At 34.4% G+C, this 14,190-nt stretch overlaps 1 protein-coding gene across 4 annotated transcripts; it reads left to right on the forward strand.

The window, feature by feature from the left end:
• Positions 1-225: 225 nt before the first annotated feature.
• On the forward strand, positions 226-10,196 carry LOC113857421 (nicotinate phosphoribosyltransferase 2-like). Of its 4 annotated transcripts, XM_027489282.1 has the most exons (16): positions 365-708; positions 1,049-1,196; positions 1,423-1,542; positions 1,639-1,773; positions 1,867-1,928; positions 2,974-3,049; positions 3,681-3,782; positions 5,015-5,122; positions 5,974-6,032; positions 6,598-6,772; positions 8,100-8,234; positions 8,321-8,419; positions 8,991-9,099; positions 9,528-9,640; positions 9,726-9,845; positions 9,948-10,073. In XM_027489282.1, exons 1-15 carry the CDS (start codon positions 554-556, stop codon positions 9,801-9,803), a joined length of 1,674 nt encoding a protein of 557 aa, XP_027345083.1. In that variant the 5' UTR covers positions 365-553; the 3' UTR covers positions 9,804-9,845; positions 9,948-10,073. The 4 variants fall into 4 exon arrangements, with proteins under 4 accessions (XP_027345082.1, XP_027345085.1, XP_027345086.1 ...); XM_027489281.1 differs by having other exon boundaries at positions 226-708; positions 6,541-6,772; positions 9,726-10,195; XM_027489284.1 differs by having other exon boundaries at positions 364-708; positions 9,540-10,196.
• The last annotated feature ends 3,994 nt before the right edge of the window (positions 10,197-14,190 follow it).

The following is a 14,190-nucleotide window of genomic DNA, read 5'->3' on the forward strand; positions in this document are numbered from 1 at the left end:
ATTTTATTGTATAATATATTTTTACTAAATACAGATAAATATTAATTAAAACATACCATATAGAATGACTGAAAAGTAAAATTTATGTTTAATAAAAATTTAGAAAGCCCAATAAATGGTGGTAAAGTGGATTTTCTTCCTTTCTGGATAGTCAATATATATTCCAACGTTTTTAACCCTTTATGCTATTCCAAAAGACACCGTCCTTTGCCTAGAAACCAAGTCGAAGAAACATCCAACGAACCAACCAACCAACCAACCAACCTGGTTCTGTGTCTTATTAATATTATCTCTTTATTCATAGTTCAATTCAAAGTTCAAACGGTCTTTGGGAGTATCTTCTACGAAAATAGCACCACAACTTCTTTCTCTCTCTTTGGCGCAGTTACTCTAATTGTGCGTGACGCTCACGCTTGCATCAGAACCAACTACACATATATAAATAGAGCGCGCGCCAGGAAGAGCCAGCGCAACACAAACTTGAAACCATACACAGAAAAAACTAAGACCACACAAGAACACTCTCAGTGACACACTGTGTGAACCCTAGCGAATGGAGGCGAAGGTGAACGGACCCAGCAAGGAGCCTTCGAATGGCGCCATAGATGGACCTACCAACCCCATGGTCACGCCTCTGCTCAACGATCTCTACCAATTCACCATGGCTTATGCTTACTGGAAAGCTGGCAAGCATCAAGAACGTGCTGTGTCAGTAATTGTCGTTTTTCGTTTTGTTTTCCATTTATATTTTGTGTTTTTTCGTTTTCCTTTGGTTGCTGAGGAAGTGCTACTGAAACTGAGAGTAATTGATGTTTTGTATTTTCGCCGTATTGAGCTCTTTCGGTATCTTTGCCTCGTTTGATTCTCTTAGGGTTAGTGTTTTGTTCTTCACTTTGGTTCACATATGGCTGCACAACGGTTATTTGTTGATGTTTTAATTACTGGTTATACTATGCTTGTTTCTCCGATTAGAGTTAGTTGTTCTTTAAATGGTCAAGGGCATGTTGAAGTGTGATTGTGAGAAGATTCGGTTGTTCTTTGATTTCAGGTTCGATTTGTATTTTCGGAAGAATCCCTTTGGTGGGGAGTATACTGTCTTCGCTGGTTTGGAAGAATGCATAAGGTTCATTGCAAATTTCAGGCTCACTGAGGAAGAGATCAATTTTGTTAAGGAAAGTTTATCTACTTCTTGTGAGGTAAACCAAATCACGGTGCTTACCATAGCTATAGCATCCTCATTTCGTTATGGTGGGAGTTAGGCTGATTTAAATGCAAAGATGAAAACCAAGTGAAAACCTGAAATAATATGGCTGGTGATTGAGTGTGCTGTGATTCTGTGAAAAGTTTAATGCTGCTAGCATTTTAATGTAGATTCTCCCTTTAAAATGTTCTGACTTATTAATTATAATGAATTAAATCTAGGATGGATTCTTTGACTATCTTAGAAGTATTGACTGCTCTGATGTTGAGGTATATGCTATCCCTGAGGGATCAGTCGTTTTTCCTAAGATTCCCCTGATGAGAGTTGAAGGTCCAATTGCAGTGAGTACTTGGCCACCATTAATTACCCTCTTTTAATAATGATTTCTTTCAAAGATGACATATTTCTTAGAATAAATTTACTTTTATATTGTTCAGGTTGTTCAATTGCTGGAAACACCTTTTGTGAATCTAATTAATTATGCATCATTAGTTTCTACTAATGCTGCAAGGCATCGTAATGTTGCTGGAAAGTCCAAAACACTACTTGAATTTGGATTACGAAGGGCTCAGGTTACAAAGTTCTTTAAATTACCCTTTGATTAGTAAATTTTGGGAGAACTGACCTTCAATATTCATTAAAAGAAATTCTTATTTTCAATTTAGGGGCCTGATGGTGGAGTAGGAGCATCAAAGTACTGCTATATTGGTGGATTTGATGCAACAAGGTATTTGGGTGCTGTATAATCTGGATAAGGAAATATATATTATCATGTGTGTGTCTAGCAGATGTCATACTTGAGGTTTTGTGGACTACAATCTTTGCAATGCTAATCTCTTCTAGAGTGTTATCATAGTGTTGATTAAATATGCTTCTAATTTGGGATATTTTCATAATGTATAACAACAAAGATACTCTATTTACTGTTGATTTTGATGGCCGGGCTAGTTCTGGTGACATGGTCTGTTAGTTTGTACATTGTAATTGAATGTGAGAAAAATGTCTCCCACATGCTACACTTTTTTTAGCATCGTTCTAATGAATATGGTAAATCTGATCACAGCTCAAAAGTGTGTGGTACAATAGAGTTAAATCAGTTGAAGTGACATCTCTTACCTAATCCCATTTCTATCACATGAGTAATGCCATCAAGTTGCAAGCAATAACCCAAAAAGTATTGAAATTCAACATTAATTGTCAACTTATAAAAACATTCTTCTCTTATATCAGGATTTCTTTGTTATAGTAGTTAGCTATTTATCATGATGAAATTCCTTGGTTTGGATGGCATAAAACATTGAACAACCCATTGGACTGTATCTCTATTTGATGAATTGTATGACAGAACTTGGAATTATTTATCATTTTATTGTTGACCTTTTGTCATTGCAATTGTAATTCTACTAATGAAGTACTTAAAATTAAATACAACCGGATAAAATTGTCAAACAAAAAATCACATTATTGAGAGATGCCTAATTAAGTTCCCTTGTACCGATTCCTTACATTTGGTAACATATTTGCATGCAATTCTCTTTGATAAACCCAAACTTTATTTGCACAATATGGTAATATCTGGTTTCACCCACTTGGAAGTCATACTCTTAGATTTCACACTGTAATTCTACACTTACAGATTTTGGGGCTCAATTTGAAAGATCAGGGCAAAATTGCTCTTTTTTTAGGGTGGAGGGAGTTGGCTGTTGTATTTTGGTTCAGCGACCCTTTTGTGTAACTCTTTCATAACATGCCTTTTTCATGTGTGACAATAGCAATGTTGCAGCAGGAAAGTTATTTGGGATACCTCTCCGCGGTACTCACTCCCATGCCTTCGTTAGCTCATACATGGTGTGTAACTTACTCACTAAAATTTGTTTCATGTTTGGTTAATGTTTTCATGAAAAGAATTTTCGATAAGAAACCTTGTTATTTTTAAATTTTAATACATCTTCCTTATATGGGTGAAAGGACACAATTTTGGTTTGAACCTATCCTTTTAAAATGTTTAAAGACCCAAAACTGAATTAATTGTTTCTAGTCACTATTTATGACAAGTATAATTGGAAATTTGTCCTGGAAGAAAAAGTTCAATGATAACTTATTTATCACTATTTATCATGATAAGTAATGAGGCACTGCAGTTCTGCAAGAATATGGTTAAGTCATAAAAACTAAAACCAGTGCAATTCATCCACATTTATATCCCTCATTGATTACTATATAAGTTTAGATATGTGTAGCCATACCCCCATAAGTGGAGAGATTGTTTCCAGGATTCCTGTGATCTACAGATCCCCTATTTTGTAAAATGGGAGTTTCAGTCCCAAAGCTGACTTCGAATTTCTAGCTTCCTTTATATGTATTTTCTGTTGTTAGTATTTATGCTTTATGTGACTTGAAGCTTGTGAGACACTTTATGCTATATTTCTTTTGCTCACCCTTTTTTTTGTGTGTATCTTGCCTGTCTTATGATGTGCAGAGCCTTGACGAGATTACAGACAAGTCACTTCGCAGAAAAGATGGTTCAAGTACCTGTGATGATTTTGTTAGTCTGGTTCAAATATGGCTTAGCAAAATTCAGGTGCCAGGATACAAACATTCACATCCTTAGTGTTGTTTTTCTGTTGTGGTTCTTAACTATCATTTGTTTGTTTTTTGGTGTGTTTTGTATCTGTAGTGGGGTGTGGGGGTTTGATAAACTGTCATCCTTGTGCAATAACTCATTTGGAAAAAATATTGTGATTTGCGTTGCCATGTCATGATCATTGGAAGCCTCAGTTTTGTTCTTTTTATTATGAGTAAAGAAGACTTACGTTAGAGTGTAAGGAAATATAAAAGAAAACTTCAAGCAGGTGGCATGCATGCGTGGTAATCTATTATCTATTTCTATTGTAGATAAACAAGACCAAAGACAAGGATAATCTATTATCTATTCTTAAAGAAAGCTTTGCAAAATTTTGTGCTCAATCTTTTTGCTATTGAGGTTGTTTCTTTAATCACTTACCCAAGTGGTGTTTGGTCACATATAGAACATTTGGGCTGGGTCAACAAGAAAAACATGCACAGCAAGCAAACAACTTTGTATGCGTATTAATGCAATGCCCTGATAGGTTGAAAGGACATATTAGTAATAGAATAGTAACTGTTTGGGATTTTCAATAAAAACCATACCTGTGCTTTTGCTTAGGAGCTTAAGCTTCTGGACTAGTTGGTCTTTGTAGAAGTAGGGTAGCCCCATCAAGTAATTGGTCAAAAGTTCAATGCTTCCTGACCCACTCTTCTAATTATAATTAAATTTTGGCACTAAGTTTTGAATGGACCTCATGTTTTTTTCTTGCTTAAAGCCTAAAACATTTTTCCTGATAGTGGGTGTGTCAAACTGTCAAAGCCATTATTGTTAATAGAAAGCTGAAAGCATTCTCTGACACTCAGGCCTTATACTAACGAGTTAAGTTTTTGGGTTAATTGTGTTACACATGATATGATTTGATGAGATTGACATACATGAATTATGAAGTGTTTTTGATCCTTCACTAAATGTTCTACATAGGAATGAATATTTTTTCTTATTTTTATTTATATTTTTTTGTATGAAAATGTAATTGAATATCCAGTCTGGAAAAATTAGACAACAGTAAAGGTATTTTAGATCATGCTTATGCCGTGTGCTAATCTTTTCCTCACTTTCTGAAAAAAATTGAAAAATCATTTAATGAGAATAATAACTGTCATTCTGTCATGTTTATCTTTTACACTATTATAATATTAAAGATTGATTCATCAGTGAACATTGTAATGTGTTCCCCTCTGCAGTTGTCAAATGGTGTTTTTGTTGAGACCAATCAAAGTGAGTTGGCAGCATTCACATCGTATGCATTGGCATTTCCAGATGGATTTCTTGCCCTTGTAGATACATATGATGTAAGTGTTTTCTTTCTTTCTGTCTTAAAAAGCCATCTTTGATGTATAATCTAAACATCATTTTAACCATCATGTTTAATGATTGTGGGCAAATGCTGCTTATCCCACATTTAGGTCTTTTGTGAACAAATTATGGTTGCCTGACAAAGATGTGATATGCTTCCTCCCCCAACAAAAAAAAAATGATAGGGGATTTACATAACTGGGAAGATGAGTGAAAATAGTTTGTGATATTATAAATCTGTGTTAAAGGAACGGGAGTTACCCCACTATTTATTTGCCTTTGCTCTAAGGATATGCATAGGATTAAGTGGCAGCTAGATGCATAAGCACACATACCACTTGATCATCTTCTTGGGTGTAAGAATTACATGTGAATTGCCTTATGATTTAGATTAGTAATGTCCTTAACTAGATGAGGTGATGGGTGGGCAATGTTGTGCTCAACACTGATCACTAGTCAATGCCTTCAATTTTCAAATAAATTAAGTATAACTCAATTGAATGGGTAGTTCTTGTACAGCAGAGATACAAAGACATTATACTGAAACTGGGTTTGTGTGATAAATCATACTTAAGGTTCATAAGGGATGTGATACCTCTCATACACTTGAATACTGCAACACTCATTGCTCTCCCCCTTCTGCCTGCCAATCATTATATGCTATATCAAATTTTCAATTTCACAAACTGTTATTTTCAGTTATTATGTCATCTGTCAAGTGGTTTTTGTTTGTTTGATAATGAGTAGTGAAGTTGCTAACCTTTACATGGGTTCATTCCTTACTTTTTACTTATGTTCTGTTATTTCTTCAATTGCATTCATTAATTACATTTGCATTTGTCGACAGGTTATAAGAAGTGGAATACCTAACTTCTGTGCAGTTGCATTAGCTCTCGGTGATTTAGGGTATGTCAGGAAGTATTTTCTGTTATTATTATCACTTGATTATAAGTTTTACACAAGTATGGGTCTTTTATTGGTAGTTAATGTTCCCAGTTGATTTTTAGTTGATTGGGGTATGAAGTTTTTCGTTTTTCTTTTCTTTTGCAAATGAATTAAAAACAGTATGTTGTGTTAGTAGTAGTAGTAGTAGTAGTATGTAGACAGATGTTTTGTGAGGAATTACTAGCAATAGTAAATGCTAGTGCCTAGTGGCATGGACGTAGTGGCAGCCTCCATAATGAATTAATGATGTTGATTAGGAACTTCTTCCTCAATTATTAAGCTAAAATGTTCTCATGCTGTCTGCCTGTTTATTGTTGCAAGTATTTTCTTGTTGAGAATCCTTTGTCCCTATTAGGTTATTTGTGCTTTTGGTTTTTTGGTAACTTCTTTTGTCTGTTTTGATTTTTGGCGAACAATGTTAGGGTATGTGTTTACAACTCTACTATTATGCCTTTTGGCTTTGACACAGCCTCAAAGAATCATGCAATTTCCATTCATTGTTGAGCTTGCATGATGTCATGTGCAGATACAGAGCAGTTGGCATTAGATTGGACTCTGGTGACCTTGCATATTTATCTTGTGAGGTCAGGAAGTTCTTTCGCTCTATTGAAAAGGAATTTGGAGTGCCTGACTTTGGGAAGTTGTCAATCACTGCTAGTAATGACCTTAATGAGGAAACACTAGATGCTTTAAACAAACAGGTAATTAGTGTTGCAAACTGTAGCTAGTTTGTAAATTTTTGCCCATTGATTCATAATCTACCGAACAATTGAGCAGTGACTATGTGTGTTGCTTTGCTTATGTGTGTGCACATTCTGTAATTGTGTATTTCAGTACCCCATGAAAATTCTTATATTTAAATTATTATACATGTATGTTGGTTATTCTTGATAGATATCTTAATTGTTGATTTCTTACACATTTTCACTTATAATAACAGATTATATCAAAAATTAGGTTTGGTGTTTAATGATCTTTCCCACTATATAAATTTGGATCTTAAAATGTAGTAAAGTAAAATGGTTGGATAGCTATGGTAATATTTTTCCTCATTTAATTAGAACAGAATAAGATTGATAGAAAAGTGGGTAATTATGTTGTTATTAAAAATTTCATATTTTAAATTTTATGAAATTGGCTAAAATTTAGGTATGCCAACTAACTGGATGCTTGTTTTAATTCACAGATATGTATACTACTGAAATCTGCTTTATATTTGGTGTGTATTGAGTTTCCAAATTACAGTTTTGTGGGATAAATGTACATTTTATCATTGTATTGCTTCTGGGTAGTGGATATGTAATTTTCTATACATGTAGTATGGTTTCCTACCATGATTGTGATAATATTAATCATTTAAGTAGTTTTGGTGTGAAAAATGGATGGAAATCCTAACATAATTTTACTGGCTGAAGTCGCAATTTCAATTTCCAAAGATATTTTATATTGCCAAAAGATCTATAAGCTCAGGATAATTTAAACAACCCTAAGTTATTTAACCAAGGGAGCTTGATGTTGTTTATTGAAGGGGTGTGGGTAGCTATAACAGATATTGAGTATTTATAATTAAATTTCTATGAAAATTTTAAGAAAAAACATAATTTTAATTTAAGAAGGAAGCTGAGGTGCATGAGGCTTAGCTCCATGGGCATCCAAGGAGTGAAGGCGAGTTTAATCAGCATGGAGCTTTAGCCCCAAGCTCAAGTTCAAAGTCTACGATTATTTTCCTAGGGAGGCCTAGTGGCTTAAAAGGTGTCAGTGACCAATCTAAATATGTTACTGCTAACTTATTGAATAGAAAATATTTATAGATTTTTCTTTGAAATTCTTTTCTTGTTCTCATAGTAAATATTCATACCATGTTGGAGTCCTATCTGCACGTGCATAGATTTATTTGTCTTATTTTGTGTGTGCACACATGCATGTGAGGTTGAAATATATTAAATATTGATCTTGACAAAAAGGTAAAATTTACTAAGGTTATAGTTTCTTGTCATAAGTTTTGATTGGATTGCATTTTCTCTACAGGGTCATGAGGTTGATGCCTTTGGAATTGGTACAAATCTAGTTACGTGTTATGCTCAAGCTGCTCTGGGGGTTGTTTTCAAGCTGGTTGAGATAAATAATCAACCTCGCATTAAACTTTCTGAAGATGTGTCAAAGGTTTGAGCATTCTAAACTGGACATGACAGTGCAATTGTCTGATTGGTATTTAACTATTTTATTTTCTCTTTTCCATTCTCTATTAGGTCTCTATTCCATGTAAGAAGCGATCCTATAGGCTGTATGGGAAAGAAGGTTATCCCTTGGTAGACATAATGACTGGAGAAAATGAGCCCTCTCCAAAGGTATTATTTGACGTTTTTGTCTGACTCTGTCTAGCTACCTTCTTTTTTGTCAATGTTTGCATCCCTCCCTCAGTTGGGGTTGGGGATGTCAGTAATTGCTATTAAATAAGTTTTCACTAGCATGCCAAGTAGGGAATTCAAGCCAATGAGACTTCTGTTCACCTTGGAGTTATACGAATACTAATAAGGAAAAACTGCCATCCTTTGGTGAAAGCATGCAATCATTTATTTTATTCATTTTAACGCTACATTGAAGTAATTATTCTCGGGCACCCTGATGAGGTGCCTTAAACACATCCATATGGGTTTCCTCAAGGGTGGGCTGGATGAAGAAAAATCCTATTTGCACTGGTTAATGTAGATGCAACTATTGATAGAACCCCAATATTTCTGTTCTGAAAATTAGGCCATATTCAAATAATAGGCGCACAGCCTCTCATCATTCTCATCTTGTTGCTGTTAATGTCAAGTTTCCAGCTTCATGTCTTGTCAGTCTATCCTCCAAATGAGTTGGTTATCTGTTGTTTACAAATTTAGCCATAAAAATTATTTTATCATCTTTTATTCATAGGTGGGAGAAAGAATACTGTGTCGCCATCCATTCCAAGAATCCAAGAGGGCATACGTGGTGCCACAGCATGTTGAGGAGCTTCTGAGGTGTTATTGGCCTGGGAGTTCAGGTGAGAACTAACCTTTAAGAGAATAATAACAATCATGGAGATCAGTTGTAGCTTATTGATATTTGATAGCATAAAAAACCTTCGTTTTGTTTGCTTAAGGAAGAGGAAACTGCTGCATCATTTTTAAGTACTATCTGGTGATTCACTTGCCCAATTACTAGAATTTTGTTTTAGCTTTTGAACCTGCCACACTATCCCTTTAGTCTGAGAAAATGAAGATATCATCTTATCTGTAAATTATGTCTGCAAAATGTATTTTTTTATTTCCTGCATGAAATGGATGTCATCAGATAGTCAAGGTTGCAATCTGACAAGGTTACAGTACATAAAGTGGCGTACAGGCATTTATCAGTGACTCATTCTGTAGATGCAACTTATGACTGTTACTTTATACTTTTCTTTATTGATTTGCATATTCTTTTTTGAAGATAAAAAGACAGAAACTTTACCACCGCTAAGAGATATTAGAGAGCGATGCATTAAGCAACTTGAGCAAATGCGACCTGATCACATGAGGAGACTTAACCCAACTCCATATAAGGTCACTAAGGCCATACCTTGCTCTAAATTATGCTATTGTTTTCATCTTGAGTGATTTTGAATTTTTTTCTTTGAATTGGAAACAGGTTAGTGTTAGTGCAAAATTATATGACTTCATTCATTTCCTGTGGCTCAACGAGGCACCAGTTGGGGAGCTGCAGTAAATAATAAGGAAAATAAAATGGCATGCCTTGAGAACCCAATGGGTATGGCAAGAAAGATTTCAATAGAAATTTCTTTCATACAGTATAGATGTATTCAATATGTTTTGACTGTTTTCATTTGATTCTGTATATTTTTGTTAAGAGGAACCATTATTCTTTCAAGTCTATGCGCGAATAATCCACCCTTGCCCTCGATCACATTGCTGTCCAATCTTATGATTATAGAGCTGAACTTCGTACGTGTATTCAACAGATGTATCAATATGAATGCTTTCTTGAAGGCGTAGTAGTTGAAGGCATTTTGTACTGAATTTAAGTACTTAAACAACTAATGAATCATGTATACATTAAAGTAGTTCATAAAAATCAATAAAGAATTTTTTGACATATGGTCTAAAAAATCAAAATCTATTAAGCTCCAATCCAACATTACCGAAATTGGTAAGCTGTTGTTTAAGCGAAGACAGTCTGAAATATAGCTAAAATTGCCATAAACTTTATGGGCAATAAAGTTATGGGTTAGAAAACAATTGTGTAAAATGCTTATAACAGCATGTCGCTAATCGTAGAGTAAAAGTAGTAAAGCTGAATACTTTATTGAAGCTTAAGGAGTGCTAGTCACCAACTTTGTACACCGTCACAACTTATAATAGAATTTGTAGTTGATTCCCTTAAAGGTGTCAGGATAATTGGTTGGACTGCATACAACCCTAAGTTATAAATGGAACTGTATTCTCGAGATTCTACAGCTCTTCATTAATTACTTATTTGATTAATTAATTACTTTCAATGAATTAATTCTCTTGATTTAAAAAAAAATAACCAAGAAAAGTTATCCTCTGATAATTTTCTGAAGTACCTTTTCGATTCGGCATAGAGTACATCCCAGATATAGCAAAAATTGTTGACGCCTTTTACAGGAGGATAATTTGGGCATATAGTGTACCTTTCGCAGAATCACTAGCAAACTATAGGTTGATAATTAGCGTTGTCTGCTTACACGATTCTTCCACACACTGGAAGCAAAATCAAACAAAACAGTGATATCTAATTTTTTCCTAACTTAATAGTATATTCATATTCTATTTTCAAGAGGTGGATACTAAAAGAAGAAGAGGAGAACAATTGATCACAAGACTAATTGTACAATTTATTCCTATCTATTGTACAGCTACACAAATTTGTTTTTTTTCTATTTTGTTTTTTTTTTCACTGTTGTAATTTGTTACCGGCTTTTAGAATGTGTTGAGGTGTAACTTTTCGTTATTCTATTCTGTTATTTTTTTTATGATTAGGCTGTATAGGTTGTATATATACTTTTATTTTTCTTCAATTAATGATTGAGAATCGGTTTATTATCTTTGTCTTTGAGCTTTCCTTTCTTTATTTTTACCTTTTCTTTTATGGTATCAGAGCTCCACTTTGGAGTTTTGCTAATTCCTCAACCCCTGTCAAAATGTCTAACGCTTCTAGTACTAGTGACATTGATATTGTCCAGCCACAACTTGATCCATGTCTTGACCCCTCCAGTCTATACCATATCTATCCCAGTGAAAACTCATATTCTGTCTCTATCACTCTAGCCTTAAATGACAGCAATTATCATTCCTGGTCCCGTTCAATCCGGATGGCTTTAATCTTTAAGAATAAGATGGGTTTCTTGACTAGCACCATACCTATACTAGCTGTCGATGATCCTGTTTATCCTTCTTAGGAGTGTTGTAACACTCTCATAATGTCTTGGCTGCTGAACTCGTTGTCATCATCCATTGCGCAAAGCGTCATCTTTCTTGACTGTGCCATGGATATCTGGACAGAGCTCTGAGACCAGTTTTCTCAGAGTGATTTACTTCATATAGCAAAGCTCTAAGAGGACATATATGATCTCAAGCAAGGCTCTCATTAGAGACTATTACACAACTTTGAAATCTCAATGGGAGGAGCTCGACAATTTTTGCCCCTTCATTGTTTGCACCTGTTCCGTGAGACTCTACCACCAACAGGATTTTATAATCCATTTTCTGAAAGGCCTCGAGGACCATTTCACCATCATTCATTCCTAAATCCTTTTGATGGACCCTTTTTCGTCTATAAGCCGAGTATTTTCCATGGTTATTCAACAAGAACACCAATATTCTTCAATGTCGGACAATCGTGTACAGTAAAGGACGAGGAGGAGGAGCTCTTAGAGGACCACCAAGAGGGAATACTCGAATTGGATCCAACAAAAAATGCATCTATTATTGCTGTATGGACAAATAGTAGACATTTGTTATGCTAAGCATAACTACCCTCCTGGCCACCCATGATATCCAGGGCGGTTGTGGTTCCACAATCATGACAACCCCTCTTCCTCTGCTACTGTCAACAACATTGCGCAAGGAGACACACTTTTTGGTCACTTAGGACAACCCATCCAATAGGTTGGGCGTCACTCTAACTAGGACCCAATTTCAAAGCCTCCCTGGCCTCCTTCAACAACAAAAATCCAACCTTAATGGTAATCGATCAGTAGCATCTTCTCAGCCCAAACATGCCAACCTCTCTCAAGTGTCCAAAATCGGTCCATCTGACTCTACTGATATACGTTTTGGTATCCATTTTGCTTTTTGCACCACCATAACATTATATTTTTTGTCCAACACACACACTGCTCCCACTGTTCCTGTCACTCACACACCTAATAATGTTTCTTAGATAATTGATTCAGGGGCAACTAATCACATCACTTGTTCTTTTAATAAATTTTTAAATTTCTCAAAATCAAACCTGTGCACATCAACTTACCTGATGGTTCTGTGATTGTTGCTCATATTTTAGGCAGTATCTAATTATCTCCACACTTCATTATTCATGATGTTCTTTATGTGGCAAATTTCAAATTTAATCTTCTTTCAATTTTTAAACTTTTATCTTCTCTCAAATACACTTTTTTTTCTTCTTCTAATTCTCATTGTCAAATATAGGAAATGAAGTCATTGAAGATGATTGGTTTAACTAAGTTGAAGCATAGATTATACCACTTGGAGATCAATAAGGATGTTAGTCATACCCTTCCTAGAGCCTCGTTCATCAATAATTTTTTTACTCCACCAATTACCAACTTCAACCTTTGGCATTTTAGACTAGGTTACCGTTCTAGCAATCATCTTAATGTTTTTCATTTTAATTATCCTTTTATTTCAAAATATATTGAAGAAAATTGTGATATTTGTCACTTAGCTAAACAAAGAAAGTTGTCATATTCTCCAATTATTTATAAAACTTCAAAAAAATTTATTTAATTCATATGGATATTTGCGGTCTCTTTTCTCAATCTTCTATTCATGGTCACAAATATTTTTTAACTATTACCATTAAATGCATTTGCTTAGATGATGGCCTTGAATTTTTCCAACAAGATTTTTTTCATGTAAAGAAATTTTTCATCAAATAAGTTGTGTCTATATGCTTTAACAAAATAGTCGGGTGGAAAGCAAATACCAACACATTTTTAATGTTGCTAGAGCTCTTAAAACACGTTTACCTCATAAATCGCTTTCCATCCCCTATCATTAAAAATCAAACTCTCATTAAACTATTATACAAACAAAAACTAGATTTTTTTTCATGTTAAAAGGGTTTGGTTATTTGTGCTATGCCTCAACACATCATTCTCACAAAAAATTTGATACTCTTGCTAGATGTGATATTTTTTTGGGATTTTTAAATTGAAACAAAAGGATATGTGATTTCAAATTTAAATACTAGGAAAAATTTTGTCTCCCAAAATATTTTATTCAATGAAATGGTTTTTCCTTTACAAAAATTACTTTGATTCATCAATGATAACCAAAACTCACTATAAACTAATAATCTCCCTAACTTCAGTTTTTTTTATCGCACCACCCCCTCTACTTCTCAATCCAACACAAATTCATCACAACCTTTCAAAAATATTCTTCCCACTCCATATGATCTCATTCAGTCATCTCTTACCTCTCGCAACCTCCCCATCCCTCCATTTACACTGATCAGTCCATCCTCTATGTCTTCCTAATCACCTTCAATGTCAAAACCAGAACACCAACCTGTAACATCCTAAAAAAACTTAGATCGATTTTTGAATCTTAATCAATGTCTATTGGTATATTTTGGGGGAGGGATTTTTTTCCCTCCTTTCCTTTTTCTTCTTTCTTTTATTATATTATATTGATGTCATTCTATTATTTCAACACCTGTTATTATTTTTCCTTGATTATTTCTTGATCCCTAATTTCATTTTGGTATGCTTGATTTAGAAATGTTTTTGTTATCCATGTTTATTTCAATTACTGCATGCTATTATAAGGATACCTAGCATAAACTTTTAATGCCTTAGTTGCATTCTAAGTGTAAATATTAAATT

Source organism: Abrus precatorius, unplaced genomic scaffold, assembly GCF_003935025.1.
Source record: "Abrus precatorius isolate BTA unplaced genomic scaffold, Abrus_2018 Scaffold2, whole genome shotgun sequence".
In the NCBI taxonomy this organism is placed as follows: Eukaryota; Viridiplantae; Streptophyta; class Magnoliopsida; order Fabales; family Fabaceae; genus Abrus; species Abrus precatorius.

Bases quoted from the DNA above. Each gene is read 5' to 3' on its own strand.
- LOC113857421 (XM_027489281.1), top strand. From the start codon at position 554: ATGGAGGCGAAGGTGAACGGACCCAGCAAGGAGCCTTCGAATGGCGCC. The intron at 3,050-3,680 runs GTGTGTAACTTA...TATGATGTGCAG, and splicing joins CCTTCGTTAGCTCATACATG to AGCCTTGACGAGATTACAGA. The intron at 9,100-9,527 runs GTGAGAACTAAC...TCTTTTTTGAAG, and splicing joins TTATTGGCCTGGGAGTTCAG to ATAAAAAGACAGAAACTTTA.